The following is an 18,091-nucleotide window of genomic DNA, read 5'->3' as shown; positions in this document are numbered from 1 at the left end:
AAAAATAGCCCCAAGAGCCTAATTCAGCAACACCAGCAGATGTAATTCATCTGTCTCATCCCCCCTTTCCGCCAGCTTCCATTCATTCCTCCGAAGGATCGTTCAGCTCGCTTTGACAGAGCCAGAGAAGCCTTCCTCCTTGTTGATATCAAGTGGTGCTGCAGACAAGACCCAAATAACTGATTACAACGTGAATCTCAACAAGCCCTGAAACTCAGAAACCAAATGTCTTGGGAGCTGGGCATGTGAGTGGAGACACAAGAAGCAGGTGTGTCGACTTTTTCAAAAGTCATCTGGGCCTTGGTCAGAGGCCCTCACTTCCTACTTTGTGTGCCAGAGTCAAGGCCTCAGGAGCTTGAGAACCTTAACTTCTTCCAGAACTCTACTCCAGGGCCCAGCACTTGCTCCAGAGGGAGAGTTTGCGCAGAAAGCTAGTCGCACATGGCGAGTCCCCAACATCATCCTGTTGGCTCTTGCATTAATCAGCAAGCTGTGAATCATTGTAGTATGTCTAGACTTGTAGACGCACCAGAGGACCAAGGAAGCAAGTGGGGTTTCTTAACCCCAGTCAGAAGCAGAGATAATGTCTCTTCCTGTCTACAGTCTCTTCTCCGTTCCCTGACCCACGTGTTGTCATGTCGCCAAAATACCCAGAAAGGACAGAAATTGCATTCAACTGACCAAGAAAGTGATTTCTAAGTGCTGGCTACACACCTCACTAGGACATCCAGAAACCCCAGCTGGCTCACGCAGGATGACGGGCACCCACGTAGTCACTACGGCACCTGTCTCTGACAGAAAGCATGTAGCTCTGCCTAAGGCCATCTTTGCCTTGCACACTCATATTATTTGAAAATAAGGTATTCTTTCTGATGAGGACAGGATTGACAAGTGTTTTAAAACTCAAGTCTTTCTTTTTTTGTAGGAAAAGTTACCGTTCTAACCATTTTAAGTGCAACCATCCTCACCATCCATCTCCAGAACTTGTTCATCAACACAGACTGAAACTCTAGACCCCCGTTAAACAGCAACTTCCCCTTTTCTCTCCCCCAACCCCAGGCATCTACCATGCTGCTTTCTGTCTCTATAAATTCGCCTACTCTAAGTACCTCACAGGAGTGGAATCATACAGCATTTGTCCTTTTGTGTCTGGCTTCTTCCACTGAGTATAACGTCTTTAAAACGCACTCACATAGTAGCAGGTATCAGAATTCCCTTCCTCTTTAAGACTACATAATGGTCCGTAATACGGACAGATGGATTGTGCTTACCCATTCACTGGTTATGGGCATTTGGGTTCTTCTCACCTTTGGGCTGTTATGGAAAGAGCAGCTGTAAACACTGGTGAACAGATTTCAGTTCAAGGACCTGTTTTCAATTCTTTGGGATCTATGCCAAGGAGTGAAATTGTTGGGTCATATAGTAATCCTATGTTTACATTTTGAGAAACTGCCACACTATTTCCCACACTGGCCGCGCCAGTCTCCATTCCTACCCATGGTGCCCACGATTTCCAATTTCTCCACATTCTCACCAGTGCTTATGATTTTCTGTTTTTTTGTTTTGTTTTTTTTTTTTTTTAAATAATAACCATCCTAATGGGGGTCAAAATTTTCTCTGTTTTCATTTTCCAGAGCTTGTTTTTGAAAGTGTGGCCTGATAGAGTGAAAGGGTTATGGAATCATTCCCACTTACTCCCACTCAGAGGTGGCTGGGGGCCTCCCACCCCCTGCAAAGCTTGGTCACCTGGAAATATACGATCATCACTCAAAACTGTAAATGAGGAATCCACCTTCATCTATTGGCCTAGAGAGTTAGCCAGCTCTGGCAAATTCTCTTCATGTACCACCCAGCCATGGACCCATGGAAAAAGTCTCACTCCCCACAACTGTGCTCCCCTCTTCTGCTCAAAAACAGAGGCTGGCCAAAGGTAGCACGCTACAGGGGGGGATAACCAGCGAGAACCTGCACCTTTGATTCAAATCCAAAGCCCCCCAGAGCAAAGCAAAACTTGGAATACTTTCTGACGAAACAGGCTGTCCACCTTTTAAGCCTTCAAGGGCCACGTTGAGGCCAAAGCTATATGATAATTTCCTGAAGTGCCTGCTTCCCTTTTGCCTGGGTACCTAAGCTTCAACAGCCCAGTCGAGCTCTGTGGGCTCGGTGCGATTCCCAGCTGCACATGTCCTAATCCAACAGGAAACTTCGTTCACATGGGAGAAGGACCGAAGTATGGAAGAAAGAGAGAAACGCTGCCTCTTCACTGACTCCATTCTGTCTTAGAAGCCTGGTAGTCTACTGGGAGGCAGGAGCATGGGAAGGCTGTGCTGGGGGCACCTGTGCATCTGCAGTGGAAATGGGATCTCTCTGGACCTGTGCATGCATTTTGACTTTCAACAGCCTCACTCCTTTTGATGGGAGGGACACAAATGAGTCAACGCATGACAACAAAACACACAAAAAAGCCGAAGCATTATCTGTCACCGTGGGCAACAACTAATGAGATCCAATAGAAACCCTAACTTTTTCGACTCCTTAGAAAAAAGCAGAAACTTCTTCTTTGGTGGTGAGGGGGCGGTGAGGGGTTTTGCTTTAACCATAAATAGTGTTCCATCCTCTGCCCACCCTCAAGTTCACGAGCAGCCGGCCAGGGCTCACACACGGCCACGTTAAGCAGCAGGCCCAGATCTTGGGATTTGTCAACCCCCAAGGGAAAGAAGAGGCGAAAAGTACAAATGGACTCAGAAGAGGTTTCCTAAATCTGTGTATGGGGCCATTCACGGGTTTGAGAGGGGGTGGCTGGGGAGGATGCGGGAGGGAAGGGCGCAGGCAGTGGAGTCCTATTAGTGCGCGTGCGCGGATCGCCGTGCAGCCCTGCACGTGCGGTGTTAGGGCCACAGCTAAAGGGCGCGGGCCCCCTGTGATTTTCCACTCACCCTAGACACTTTCTATGTTTTGCTAACTTTTCACTTGAGATCACAACAGCAGCTCCGAGCACTTCTGTCCTCTTCTACTCTCTGAAAACCTTCCCTGGCTTTACAGCAAGATATAAGCAGGTCGTTTCGGTAAATGCCGCAAAAGAAAACAATTTCTACGCTTCGTTTCTAAACATCTCATTTTGAGCACCTCAGCTTCAGCGAAGTTCATGGTTTCTTTTCAAGTGTGTTAAGGAGAAATGAACAAACAAAAAACCCACAAAAACTTGATGGGAGGTTTCTGAAAAGGGTTGCCGTTTGAGCCTTCATAAGGCAATCACTAAGCAATTATAAAATTCGCTCTGTTGATCTCTATGATTGCGGCCTCTGACTGGGGGGCTTTTTGCACCCCCATCAGCTTCGGCGTGGACCTCACTGCAGAGACAGAAAGTACCACCGATGTTTAAAGGGTTAGTACTTGACAAGCAGCGCATTTAAAAAAAATTCTGCGTTTTGAAAAAGGGACATAGCTTTGAGGTAGAGGATCCTTAATGATTCTCAGAAACCAGAAGAGAAACAGAAAGAAAAACCAGATTCTGGGTAATATTAGTACCAAGTTCTGAGTCTGCATTTCCCAAATTCAACGCCCTGTGGAGTTTCGTTTCATGGCCATTCAGAGTGGTTGAAACAAAACTTGGTCAACACGGAGAAACCGGCCCCTGAATTTTCAAAAATGTATGTTACACTGTGTCTAATTATATTTCCTCCCAAAGCAGCTAAAAAAAGGCTTCCCCAAACGAAATAGCGTTTTGCAGCCCAATTTAGAAAGAAAGGAAAAAGTAAGCTTGTGTGTACAGTCGTGCTCACAGACAAAATGAAGATGCTTATTCAGGAAAAGGCTGCCCCATCTGGCAGAGAAGATGCGTGCAGAGCCAGCCCAGCCGTGACCTGGGGGCACCGGGAACCTGACTCACTGCCCCCGTCCTCCCGCACTTGGTGACAGCTTGCCCAGAGGCCTCGGCTCTTGCACTGTAGTGAGACTCACTTCCGGACTGAAATCTGTGATGCTTTGTGCCAGAATTAGTAAAAGACAAATGCAAGGAAATTTTTCTCCTAATAGGGGAGTCCTATTAGGAGGGTTCTCTCCCAGCCCTTACCCTCAAAACAAGAGAAGAACTAAAGGAAGCCAGTGAAAGGACCAGCAAGTCCAAGGTCACAGGTCCTCCCTGACAATATGTGGTACATCTGATTCCCGGGAGTGGGGGGAAGGGGGGAGGGTCCAGCATGTCAGCAAGAGAGCTGTCACCTGTTTTCCAATGCTTATGAACAATTTGAGACTAGAAGGAGGCTCCCCAGGACCACCACCACTCCCGACTCTCCCTCTCTTTTTCTTAAATTTGAATCTTTAAAAAAAATTTAGAGTTTTTTTATGCAAGTATAATTAACGCACTGTGTCATATTAGTCTCAAAAGTACACATATTGTGATGAGCACCGAGTTAGCGTGTAGAATTGTTGAATCGTTACACGGTGCCTCTCCTGAATCTTTCTCGGGTGGAAAGTGGAGCCGATGTCACTTTGACAAGGAGAGACAGTTCTCTCGGTCTAGCCTGGTTTTATCGTTTCTGTTTTCCATGAGGGGTCACGGTGCAAATGCAAAGATTTTAATTTGCAGTGCTAACCAAGACAGCAGTAATTAAAGGTTCTGCTCTACTGAGCAGGTGAGCACAGCCTTAGAAATTCAAACCAGAGGAATCTTGAGTTTTGGCAAAGGTTCTTGTGGGAGGCTTCGGGAGTGGGTGTGAATGGTGGAGGGGAGGGGAGAGGAGGGGGGAGGCAGCCCTGCAGGTTCAGCAGGGGTGCTCCGAGTGCTGGCATCCATCTGGGGCCCCAAGCAAGGCTCCAAGAACACAGCGACGACAGGGGACACCCATCCCCCCAATGCCAGTGACAAGGCAGAAGCAGCATTCCTGCTGGCACTGGTGCTGGGTGACCAGCAAGGCTAGCCCGTGCTTGCCCTGCCATTGGCTCTCTGTGCCTGTCAGCAGCCGTCCTGGGCCCCACTTCTACTGTCTGTGCTCGGAGGGAGGGGCAGCCACCGTTCTCCCCTCCTCTCCGGCCAGGGGTGCTCAGAAAGCTATGGCCGGGCTCAGCGGCTCGGCTCTTTCCTGGGGTCACCGACTTGTGTCCTCTACTTGACTTCTCTTCAGCCACCTGGCAAATGTCCTCCCTGACCCACCGCCCCTCCCCGGCTGACAGCTCGAGAGGAACCTGGACACTGAGGCAGTCTAACCCATTCCACTGGGTTACTGGTGTTGTAAGTTTCAGGGACTTTCTAGAAGTAGCAGCAGCTAACATCCATGGAGCATTTTTGTGAACCAGACCCTACGCCCAGCGTTTGTACCTCACCTCTTTTAATCCTTCCAGTAGCGCCATTAGACAGGGATACGAGTATCTCCAGCTTACAGATGGGGAGAGTATGACCCGGAGAGGGAAAAGAGTTTGCCAAAATAAAAAGTAACAGAGCTGGGATCAGGACCACAGGGATCCAAATGCTGGGCCCCCTTGAACCTGGCCTCAAGCCCAGTCCTGGGGCCTGCCGCCTGCCAAGCACACCCGTCCCCCACTGCCCTGTCCCCGGCCCTGCGTCATCTCCCTCAGGCCCCGGGCCCTGGGGGTGCTGCACTCCCCCACGGCAGAGGGTAGCAAGAGGGCTCCCTTGAGGCGCCACTTCAGACCAAGCTGCCCGATCCCCACGGCAGGCTCAGCCCGTCAGGGAGGCAAGATGGCGAGTTCTCTCGTTTCACCCACCGTCTCCGGGATTCCTGGGCGGTCACCGCTTCCGCGGCCGGCGGGACGGGAGGCTCATGGGTAAAGGTAGAAATCGTAGCAAAGCCCGGAGGGGCCTCATCCCGCCTTCCTCAGGGCGGGCTTGGTTCCCCTCCTGCCCTTCTCAGAATCTGTCCAAACAATATCCTGGGCCTCTTTGGTCCATTTCTCCACAGCTGCCCCCTTCCCCTGTGCCTCGGCCTGCCTCAAGGATCAGATTTCGGGCCTTTTTGTTCTTATTCCAACTGGCCACCATCCACATCCCTCCTCCCCAGGACGCTGCGCTCCCAGCTCTGCAAACCACGTGCACTGGGGGCCCTCAAGCTGCCTCCTCAGTGGCCCTGTTGGCATCTCTGAGCAAATTAAGTTCCACTCGTAGCGGCTGGTGGTGAACCTGACGTTCGGACTGATTTTTGCAAGGAGCTCCTTCAAGGAGAAGGAGCCCTAAGTTATGGAAACAAGATTCAACTTGATTAAGAGCAGAGAGATGTCAGAGGCCTGGGCGACACAGGGAGGCTATGGCAATCGCACACACCAGGGCCACTTGTCCCGACTCCAAGGGGAATCCTCCTTTCATAATTCCAGGTCCGCTTTCCTTATCTGTAATTTCAAACCCAAAACGCTCGAAAAGCCTATTTGTTTTGGTAAGTTTGGCATCGGAATTTATTTGGGGACAAAAATGGGTTGTGGACTTTGGGAACTATTCATAGTTTTCCGTAAGAATAACGAAATGCTGCCCCAGGTTCCGCCAGAGGCTCACGTGATACTTGGCAAAAGCACCCTGTTAGCTTTCTAAAGTCCCAAATGTTCTGAATTTGGAAACGCATCCGACCCCCGAGGCAGTCGATTCCAGCCCGGGGCCCGCACCAGCCCCGACTGACCACGAAGCGTGTGCCGGGCTCTGGGCTACTTCAGCTCAGAGGGGCTGAGTGACGTTGCTCCGGCACAGAGCCCGGTCAGTGGCGGCGCCTGGACTCGAACCCCCACGCCCTCGCTTCAGCTGCCACGCTGAACTGCCAGATGGCATTTGCCTTTTCCCTTCAGTGCAAACAAACGGTCCACCGAAATCGCCAGAGCTGAGAAATACGGGAGCTGGGTGAGGGGCACCAAGTATCTCGTGCCACGAGACCCCGTTCAAAAATCTTTAGATGTATTAATGCGTTTAATGTTCAACCAACCTGTCAGAACACTTCACCGAGGACCGGTTCCCAGGAGCGGAGCTCTCTGCTTGCGGGTGCCTCATGAGGCATGGAGGAAAAAGACACGGGTCCTAGCCTCCAGGGGCTGCCCTGGTCACACTCATCCGGGGCCCTCAGAAGAGAGGTCAGCCCTGACAGAAGAGGGAGCCCGCATGGGAGATGGACGTACCCGGGGCTATCTGGAGAAGCTTCCTGCAGGGGAGGGCACCTTAGGAGCTGTAGGAGTGGGACAGGAGCCGGAAGGTGGGAAGGGACAGCCAGGCACAGGGAATGGCAGGCGTAAGGCTGCGAGCGCAGAGCGGGCCAGGAACTACGAGCACTCCGGATGACAGATGGGCCCGAAGAGCACCGAGTTTAAGAAGGCACAGGGAGCCTCTGGACACTTCTGAGCAAATGTGAAACACAGTCAGTTCTCTGTTATATGTGGTCGCTTGAAGGTAGTGTTTGCAGTGATGGCTGCTTTATTGGGGGGAACCACTTTAAGAGTCAACTCTGAGTTCAGACAAAGAACCAAGAGGGCCTGAACTCAGGGAGGGCTGAGGTCCCTCCCCAAAGGAGGGACCAGGATGAACAGCACCCTGGGTAGGCAGGCATCTGACATGGTCCCCAGTGACCCCTGCCTCCTGGTAGTCACACCTTATGTTTGTGTCTAAAGAACAGAATAGAGCAGAAGAGGTGAGACATCACTTTCAAGACAAGATTCCAAAGACCATGACCTCTGACTTGCTGGCACTCCCTTTCCTCTCTTGCTGGCACATTCTGTCTTGCTTACTCAGATGAAACCGGCTGCCATGTTGTGAGATGCTCTATGAGGAGGCCCACATGGCAAGGAACCAAGGGAGGCCACTAGCCAACAGCTCATGAGGAACCGAGGCCTCAGTCCAACCACCTTCAAGGAACTGCTTCCTGCCAACAACCTCGGGGGTGAACTTGGAAGCAGAACCTTCCTGGTTGAGCTGGAGATGACCACAACCTTACGAGCGACTCACGGCCAAAAGCCCCAGCTAGGTGATGCCAGGACTCCTGGCCTGTGGAAACTGCGAGGTGATACACGTGTGTTGTTTTAAGCAGATGTTTTGGAGTAATTTGTTACCCGGCAAGAGGTAACCAACACAGGCAGCGACTGGAGCACTGATGAGGGCCAACTGCGGTCCACACCACTCAGGAAGGACCAGCTGAGTCTAGCGATCAGATTGTGGGAGATGTGGGAGAAGGAGAAGTCACAGTGATTTTGGGAAGAGCACAGGCTCTGAACTAAGACTTCCTGGTTTCCGGTTCCTGCTCTGCCGCTGGCTGTATGACTCTGGGCAAGTCATTTCAACTCTCTGAGCCTCAGTTTCTTTGTAGAATGGAGAGGCTAAGAGTAACTTCTTTCGACGTACCTGTCCTTTTCATTTGGAACCCGCTCAGCAGAAGTTTGCTGGGCCATTTCTAGAAGGCTCAGTGTGCAAGCCTTATGCCAGCAGGGACAAGATTTAAATGCTTCGGTGCAATTTCCTTGTATCCTGCAAAGTGTCTGCTAGCCCTGGGTGAGGGAACACGCCACGTGGCCCAGGGCAGAGCCTTGCCTTCCCCTGGTCCCCTTCCCCTGGCAGCACCTTCTGGGTACATGTTTCCTCCCAGAGGAGTTAAGTGGCCCACACAGGAACTAAAACCATAACCTTGGCCTCATTAATACTGCAGTTGGACCACACGGAATCTGGCTGAAATAGACTTTTCCCAAGTCAAGTCTGGGCTCCGAGAGGACTACAGCCACGTTTGCTCTCAGAGCCAGGTCGCCAATAGCATAAGACACGGTTCTTGGTTCCAGAACCAAGGACCGCTACCGGACATGAGATCGTCTTACCTGTCTGGGCAGAGAAGGCATGGAGTCCCGCGCCCCCAACCGCTGAAAGCGCTGCGGCTGCTGCATCATCTGGTGCAGAAGGAACGACGAGTGGTCAGCCTGCGGCGGCGGCGGCTGCAAGGTGGCAGTGATGGTGGACAGGGTGGTGGAGGAAGAGGCCGGCGGTGCCTGCTGCAGGTAGTGGAGCAGGGACTTCTGCCTAGAGGCGGCGGGCACAGAGGGCACCTTCTGGGGGCCCGGCTCGGAAACGAAGTGCGACAGGGGCTTGGTGTTGCCGAAGGTAAAGGGCTCCGGGATTCCCCGGCCGTGGCTGGGCAGCCCCTGCTGCATGATCATGCTCAGGGTTTTGGATGAGTCGGTGGTCAAGGGCTTGAAGATGGTGCTTGTTGACTGCCGGGGTGGCGGCTGCGTTAGCGGGTGGCCAGAGGGGGTGAGGGTCCGGACGAGGGAGCACTGCGGAGTGAAGGACTGCTGCGGCAAGCCAGGGCTGGACAGCTTCTCCGGCTGGTAGGGCGGGGAGGGCCCCGCGCTGCTGGCAGGCAGGGCGGACAGCAGGTGCCCCGGAGGACTTTTGACCCCGGAGGACACCAGGTTGGCCAGGATGGAGCTCTGCGGGCTGAACTGCGGCTGCTGACTGAGAACAGGGCTGGGGAGCTTCTCGGGAGTGTAGAGCATGGCGGGCCCCAGGGCAGTGGTGCCGCCGGACGCCAGGCTGGCGAGTAAGGCATTGGGGGAGGCTTGGAAGGTGCTCCCCGGCAGGTTGCTGGACGTCATGCACGACACCATGAGGCTCTGAGGGCTGAACTGCGGCGGCGGTTGCGGAGATGGTACCAGGCAGTAAGACGGGGACATGCCCGGAGGCGGCAGGCCCGACCAGCTGGGGCTGGGCGCCTGCGGCCTACTAGCGGACCCCTGCTTGCTGGCCGCCAGCACCTTCAGCTGGTGGGCGTGATGCCACTGCGGAACTGGGACTGGGGGCAAAGCGGCCGGGGGCACCCCCGGGGCCTGACTCTTGGCCTGCGCCACCGAAGAGCTGGGCAAGGCCCCCTGCTTACTTGGGGGGGGGATCCCATAGCTGATCCCCACTGAGGAGGGCGGGACTTGAAGCGACGGCCCCGCCCCCGAGAGCTGGCTGCAACTCGAAGCAAACTCCTTGCTGGTACTAAGGCTCTCCAAGTGGGGCATCTGCACCGGAGGTTTGGGAGCGGTACCCAGGGTCGCCTGAGGGTGTTCTAAGACCAGTGGTTCTTCCGGCTTGTTGCCCAGGATCTTCTCGAGGTCGAGGTCATTCTGAGAAGGTTCTTGAATTTTTGTTAGCTCCTCCAGGAGATCTTGAAGTTCCTGGTCCACAGCCGGCACGCTGTTGGCTTTGTCGTAGTAGGGCCCAGGGGGTCCTTTCAGTCCCACTTCTGCAGCCGGCGGCACCACGAATGGCGAGCCCATGACGCTGCTGTTCATGGGATTCGTCTCGAGGGGTAACGAATGGCCCGTTCCTCCCATGGCCGTGGCACTGGGGTTCATCGTTAGTGGAGGAACCTGCAGCTCCACACAGGCCGTGCTGGGGTGGGCACTCGGCCCCATAGACAGGGTAACGTCTTCCAGGCGAGGCCTCTTGATTTTATTAGGGTAACCCCCATCAGCCATGCCTGGATACTGGAAATGATCTCTTTCCTGTCTCCTTTTAACGGGTCCCTGTGGCAGAGAGAGAAAGAGAAAGAGAGAGGGAGAGAGAAATTTTTATAAAGCCTTGGCACATGAAAGCTAATGAACAGGAAACTTGCAAGATAAAACATCTCTCCATTTCGGGACTTATACTTGTCAAAACTATATAATACAGCCTATTTTGGGAACCATAATGCTTGCTTCTTTGTCGCTGTGTTTCACGTAAACTGTCTTGTTACACTTCAAATTAGGCATTATGCTGTCTGTGTACCGAACACCACAGGAAGTCCCACAAAGGATTTTCTCTGCCCACGTAAGGGGGAGCTCAGCTCGGCTGTGTGGAAGCCATGGGAAGAACTGTGTCCTAGACGGGCGTTTGAGGGCACACTGCAAGGACCTGTCTACAGAGACCCCTGTTTCTAAGGAGGAAAAGCCTAATGTAGACGTTGAACTTTTTAGGTTGCCTCTCTGTCTTGGTTAAATGCATCAGACTGAGGTCTGCAATGGGACCACGATAGAGCCTTTGGAGGAAAGCAGATCTGGCTGTTTAGGGGAAACACAAGTTGCAGACCGATCATAGGGGCAGGGGCACCTCTATTTCTACACACACGCACACACACACTCTCTCTGCTAGGTACATGCAAAAATCGCTTGGAAGAACATATATGTGACCATCTGGAGCAGTCGTCTCGTGGGGGTGACTGGCGACGCCTTTTCTATTCTGTACGGTTTGGTATTGCTTGTTTGTTTTTACTGAGAATGACTTATAACCACCCCCCCCCAAGTATAAAGTTATCTAAATAAGAAATTCCTCTCTGCAGGTGCATCCTTGGGTTGGGGAGATATGGAACAACAGGAAAAGGACCCCATCTGCGATCTGCACCTTGGGCGAGCTGCTCACCACTTATAAAAGCATAGCCTTTGGGAACAAAGCAGTTAGTGATGCAGTATTTCCTACTCGTTCAAGGCTCCATACAGTCATCTGTGGCTGTCATGTTTATGACTGTGACCCTCAAGTGGAGGGAAAAGCGAGTGGGGTGGGAAGAGAGGGGCTTGGAAAACACTTCCATTCCAACAGGGGAGGAGGGAAACGGAGGACCCTTGAAAACGGCTCTGCTGTAAGAAATCCGACTGTCACTTTTGACTCCCCTGAAACTTAACTACTAACAGCCTACTGTGGACTGGGACCTTACGGTGACCTTGGGTAAGTTAACACGGATTTGGGATGTTCTGTGTACTGTTATAAGAGCCTTACAACAAAGGGAGATAGAGAAAAGAAAATGTCACTAAGCACATCATAAGGGAGAGAAGATGCATTCACACTTCCTTCCTGCATTTCTCCTGAAGAAAACTGCCTGGAAGTGGACTCATGTCGTTCACACCTGTGTTGTTTAAGGGGCAACCGTTTCTCCCGAAGCAAATTTTTGTGTAAGAATCCTCCTGTTTAGCTATAGAAGTCTCACTGGGACATTTGTTGTTGATCCTTTGATGTCTCCTCATGCTTGGCTCACTGGTGAGGGAGGTGGGGTCAACGTGTGTGGGTGGCCCCCAGCTAGCGCCACACTGGCCATGACTGTCACGACAGAGTGAACACCCAAAGAGATTCCCCCAGGGCTGCACATCTCGGGCTCTGGCGCTCATCAGATTCCCTAAGACATATCCAGATTCCCAGCCCCCCACCCCAAATGAACTGTTTCACTTTCATCCAGAGCAGGGGGCCCAGGGATCTGAGTCTTTTTGAAGCTCCCAGGCTGATTCTGATGCTAAATGCCTCATCTCATTGATGCTGCTCTGAGATCCTGCGGCACCTAGTAAACCCTCCCTAACTCGTGGCTGCCATTACCAAGGGCAGCCATGCCATTGGGAGTGCAGCCCCGTCCTAGGAGAGACAGGGGCTCTGACACCCAGGGAAGGGGAAGGTCTTGCCCAGAGCTGCTTGGCTGGAGGGCAGCAGGGCCCAGAGAGATGCAGGCCCCCTCCCTGACCCCTCAGCTGCCTCACAAGCCATGGCCTTGACCCGCTCTAATGGCAGGACACTGCCTCATTGCCACAGAAAGGGCTCCACCCACTGGAGTGAGGGAACTTGCCTCCTTCTTTGCCTTTTCTCTGCAACATGGACAAGGGCACTTTGAGGGACAGCTCTGCCATCAAATCCACCTGGGGCTGAGGTTCTCGGGGTCGGCAAGAACGGGCTGGGCCGGGGGGGTGCACAAGAAGCGGCCTCTCCATTCACCTGTGCCCACTCTTCCATCCGGGAGCAGTGGACTCTGTCTCGGCCCACACCAGGTGTTCAGTAAATAGCAGCTGAATGAATCAATGGACAAATGAACCAAATGACCTGGCATGCAGGGGGCTCTGCTACACGTTTTCCTGGCCATTCATTCAGTCAATCATGGGCCAGCCCACAAACAAGTCACTGAGTCCCAAACCGAAATTCTGTTTCATCGACATTCTCCCAAGGAGTTCAGAGAATTCCAATATATTGAAAGTGGAAATGGATGAAATGGATCAATAAGGGATGAGTGGGGGCGGGTTTTAGCCCGGATCCCCTTCAAGGAACTCAAGCTGGCCATGGCCGGGCCCAGGGTGCTGCTGGCGAGGTGGCAGACTGGGATGCAGGTGCCACGATGCTTAAGTCCACGTAGTCGAGGCAGGGGGAGAATGGGGTGGGAGGAACGGGATGGAAGGGAGGCCTGGAGCAGACTCTGTGGTTCTTGGACCTTTTTCTCAATCGTTCGTCTGCCATCACTTTGCTGGGACCAGGGTAGCAGGAGGTGGGGGGAGGCTGGGCATGACCACGAGATGCAGTAGCTCCTAGGAGGAACCGCTGGCAAGGGGCGAGGGAAAGCGGTCTCTAACTCTTGGGGCCCATGCATACAACTTTTCAGGCCGCCAAGACAATGCTCCCCACTCAGTTCCGATGCTGGGACCCAGCCGGCTCCGCAACAGCCAAGCGGACCCTGGGGCGCCCCTGTAGGGTGTTGGGGGCTAGCCCACTGCTGGGGAATCCAGTTTGCCTGAGTGGGTGCCGCCCTGGCTGCTCGAAGTCGGCAGCTGGATGTCTCACTGGGCACTTTAGGAGGATGCCTAATCAGAGGCGGGGCAGGCCTTGCTGTCCCTGAGGATGCAGCAGGGGGTGGGGGGGGCGGAGCTGGCAGAGGCTCGGCTGCAGCGCGGCAAGCGGGAGCCTCTTTTGTGCTTCCCTTTTTCAATGGACTTAAGAGAGACTTACTTGGCTTTGTTGGAGGCCTCCGCCCTGTGTTTCGGGTGTGAGGCTGAGAGCTTTCAACAGCCAGCCGGAAGCCCAGCCGAGCCTGCACGAGGCCAAGGGAAGGAGGCTGGGTTCATGCAGAGGTGCTCACTGAGGCCTGGAGGTCTATGGACTTCTGCCCCTAGATAGCTACATTTAGGGCAATGTCATGTTGTTGGTGGCAAGTCCCTCAGGAAAGCTTCCAGACCCTTCTAAACGAACCTTCCAGCTTTGCCCCTGTGCCATTTTCCAGTCTCTGTGGAGCCTATGGCAGCAAACTATTGGTCCCAGCCAGCAGCAGCCCCTCTTTCCTCGGCACACATATACACGATCCTGCCCACTCACTGTGAGTTTTTTTTTATATATAATAAACATATCAGGAAAAAAAAAGTAAATCAGTAGAGAGTGGCGGGATTTCCAGAGAGTACATCTCAACCTTCTCTTTTTACAGAAAACAGAATGCGATGTGATTTGCTTGTGGTCACACAGCTAGTTAGTGGACAAGGACAACATTTGACCCCAGGTGTCCCGACTCCCAGCCTGAGCCCTCACAGGTCAACCTTTGGTGGGGGTGGGGGGACAGGGTGGGGAGGGGAAGTGGGGAAGTTCCCTGGCATCTTTTAAAAAGGAATGGCCATCTCTAACCCCATTTCACAAGCAGAGAGAGCCACAGATGTGATCCCTACAACCTTATGAACATTCACTGAGATGCATTTGAAAGCATGTGACGGCTTCTTAAATCATGAGAAAAGTAAGGCAACCCTTCTGATAGGGGCCAAGTTCAGCTCTGTAGTCAGTATTATTTCTGGTTCCTTCTGAACAATGACATGGTGATTCTTTCCTTTCTCCATTTTTAGTCCCGAAGGACAAAAAGGGCAAAAATTTTCTTGGAAAAGATCGAGATTATGAGAGTACAGTCCAGGGTTATAAAATGGGCATAAGAAGAAAAAGGAATATGATATATGTATGTGTATGTGTGTGTGTGTGTGTGTGTGTGTATGTGTGTGTGTGTAAAATACATAAATATATCACTCTTCCCAAAGAAATCTAGCAGGCTGTTATAAACCCTTAATTTTGAAACTCTGACCAGAGGCTTAACATGGACACCAACATGTGCACAGTTCTTGCTGGGTAAGAACAGAGGAAGCTAAAGGTGACCAGGAGGCATCAGTTCAGGGAACCTCATTTTCCCTGCAGAGATCGCCGGGCACATAGGGCCATGACAAAATGGTCAAAAAAGTGGAAATGACCATCGGCTTATTAGCTTCTGCCCTCCCCCCGCTCTCCGCAACTGGTGGCTCCCACAGGTCAGCTTGGGCCAATCTGCTGCTACTTCTCTCAGTCTCTCTCAAGCACGTCTGTACTCCATCAAATCTTTCTTCCGCACAGTTCTCCATTTCCGGAGTTTCCAAGTGTTGGCCAGCTACATTGGATCTCAAGCCCTTGGAGACAAGGATAGTCCCTAGCAGACCTGCTCAGAAGGGAGGAGTAAAGACATTATGGGGCGTGATGGAGGTAGCCACAGAATGGATAAGGCAATGTTGCAGCAGGACTGGGCTTTCAGGAACTGAGAGAGGATGGAAGGGCGGGGAGGGGAAGAGTATGCCCAGATCCACGCGGGGGATAAGGTTAGGATCCGCGTGTATAGTGTATGTTTCACTTGCACGTTTGTTTTTCAGAAAGATCTCCTCACAAATTGAAACTGACCTTTTTGTAGCTCAAACAGGATTTTCAGCATTTCCAGAATTGCAAGACACGAGGCCTTGGACAATCCCATGGAGGCTGGGAGTGCCAGGGAACCCTGACTGCTGACTGGCTCCAAGAGGAGTCAGTTTGTCTCAAGCACAAATCTCTGCTAATAGGTGGTTTGAAGCAAGAATCTCAACCTCCAAATGGGGAATCTGCTGGTGTCCTTGCCTTGCTCTGAGCCGGCAGATGCTGTAGCCTTGGCCCCCGACGCAGGCAGTGGCAGGCAGGGGGTGCAGGATGGAGCCCTGGAAGAGGCACCAGAAGACCTGCATTTAAGTCCTAGCTCTTCGGTTTGCTGTGTGACTGTGGGGCGAGTCACTCCCCCTCTCTGAGCCTCAGTATTTTCTTCTGTGAAATGGGTCCTGGGCCTGCCCTATGTGCCTCACAGCATCAGTGAAGCAGGTGCATCGCGAGCCGTAATTGCCACTGATCTCATTCTCCAGGCCCTGGGTCCCCACGCTGCCCTATGGCCCTCCAGCGTAGGCCTCGGTTTGCCCTCCGACAAATGAGGACACGCCCACCGGGAGGCGAGGGAGGCGAGCAGCCTAGTCCCTATGGCCCCTCAGCGCTGCCCCCCTCTCTCGGCCCTGTCACGCCGCTGCGGCACTCTGGCGCCCCGTCCTGAGGACCTGGGCTTCAGCGAGCATCGACCAGAACCATCCAAGCAGCAGCCCCAGCAAATGCATTTTCTAGAACCGCGTTCTCCCTTTCTGTAGCGGACACACACCAGCTGGAAGTGTTGGCAACTCCTAAGAATGGCCCCAAGCCCGGAGGCGCATGTAGCTTTAAGGAGCTCGTAACTCATGCTGCACCCCCCTCCCGGAAAGACCTGAAATGTTGCACCCCCAAACAAGGGGTTCTCGAGCCCTAAGCCTTGCACTCCTAGCTCTGCAGAACTTCCAGACCCGGAGAGGCAGGCTCACGTCAGGACTGGTGAGGCCTGGAGCCTGGGAGAGATGCGTCCATGGGCCAGCTTCTCGGACTCTCAGGTTGGCCCTTCTTTGCAGGAGAAACCCTGCCCTGCTTTCCTCCAAGCACATTCCCATGTGGCATCACTAGCGGGATAAGGATGATCACTTCTGGGGAGGACAGGAAGATGGAGTCAGTCTCAAATGGTTGGACCATCCATCCCGGGTGGAGCCGGGGCTGCCTGGGGCTGGGCTTCCAAGGACCCAGTGATATGACCTTTCCTAGGTCCCTACCCCACTCTGGGCCTCAGTTTCCCCAGCTATAAAGGTCTCTTCTCCCCCACCCAGGAGGGTCTCTCTCCCTGGGGTGACAGTAGGCTAGGGGCAGCCCAATGGCCCACAGGCGCCCTGGCCACGAGCGGGATGTGCACGCTGTTGGCAGCTGCAGACTCTTACAGAAAGCACACCCTCCCCCAGTCCAGTAGGGGGTCAGATGGTGGTCCTCCCCAAATATCTCTAGGACGTTTTAATAAGGAATTACTTGAATGCGTGTGTACCTCTGTGCATATGTGCGTGTGTGTGTATGTCTGTGGACTAGCAGCATTAGTCCTGAGCATAGCACCACTAGCTGAATCAGGAAAGGTGGCCAACAGTTTGGGTCAAGTGAGCCGTGCTCACTTGCATCTCCTATTAGGGTCCTACCAAATCACCAGGAAGCCTGCCATCTCCCCAGCTAAATCAAGGGGCCTATGACAGTCAGTGGTGCTGTTTTAAAGGCTGTTCCTGAAGATCTATCCAGAATGAGAACTCGGCAATGGGCTCAGTCAGTCGTCTGGGCCTCTGTCCCCCACCTGCCCGCCCTTAACCGCTCCACCAACCACTGTCGCAACTTTGCATCTCTCCAGCGGAATCTGGCACGTAGGGAATGACCGAAATTGAAGGGAGGGGGACTGAGTTCACAGAGAACACCGTGCCAAAGGCGGAATGCAGCCATACTGGTACTCTGAACCCGTTTGGGAGGCTCTGGGTCCATACCACAAAGGCCCCAGTGAGGCCCCTCAGTTTGGCTGCTGACCACACATGGGATGGGAGGCTCTTACCCCTTCTCCCTTGCTATCTGGTCCCCGGCTCCCCAGGCCTTCCTTTCACAAGTGCCTCCATGTTGGCAGGGACTCTGGAAGCAGGCCCCATCAGGCAGTGGTTGGCTCCTTGCCAATGTTGATGGGATTGGGAGTGGGGTCAGTGGGGAAGCCCCTGGTCTGGGCCCTGATGGGTTGAGTGAGTTTTTAGAGGGGCTGTTGGCATATTTCAGGGATAGGACTTCTGGCGGAGCTGAGCTGGGAAGCAAGTAGCCATTGATAATCCAAGAGCTGGAAACAAGTCCTGGGCCATCTTGAGCCGGGGCAGTTTGAGCCGTGTGGAAATCACGCTCCACGGGGGGTAGTCATAGCGCTCCATCTGGATAACGCTAGAGGCTTCTGCCTCTGCATAGGTGAGCGCAGGAGCGATTCTCTCTCCTCACAGCAGGGCCCCACTGGATTGCAGATGGCAGACTCAAGGCCATGGTGACAGTCCTGATTTTGTGGGAGTCAATCCTCCCCGTTGCTGGGACACCAACTTGAGTAGTTTAAATGGGGCAAAGAGAAAAACGGTTGCGTATGGCTCAGTACCTTCCCCTCTGTTCCCAGGTATGCATCTCTACTTTGTGGGGACTGAAGCTTACACAGTTTGGGGG

General features: G+C 53.2%; 1 protein-coding gene across 1 annotated transcript in view; it reads right to left on the bottom strand.

The window, feature by feature from the left end:
• Positions 1-18,091, bottom strand: part of MAMLD1 (mastermind like domain containing 1) — a gene marked incomplete at its 5' end in the record, with an annotated part of 52,243 nt that overhangs the window by 25,370 nt on the left and 8,782 nt on the right. The window contains one exon of the mRNA XM_080795186.1: positions 8,788-10,479. Within this exon, the coding sequence (XP_080651312.1) occupies positions 8,788-10,479 (1,692 nt within the window). The remainder of the gene's footprint in view (positions 1-8,787; positions 10,480-18,091) is intronic.

This window comes from Martes martes (genome assembly GCF_963455335.1).
Source record: "Martes martes genome assembly, chromosome: X".
NCBI classification, from domain to species: Eukaryota; Metazoa; Chordata; class Mammalia; order Carnivora; family Mustelidae; genus Martes; species Martes martes.
Note: the sequence above shows the minus strand (reverse complement) of the source record. Positions and strands in the feature narration are given on the sequence as shown.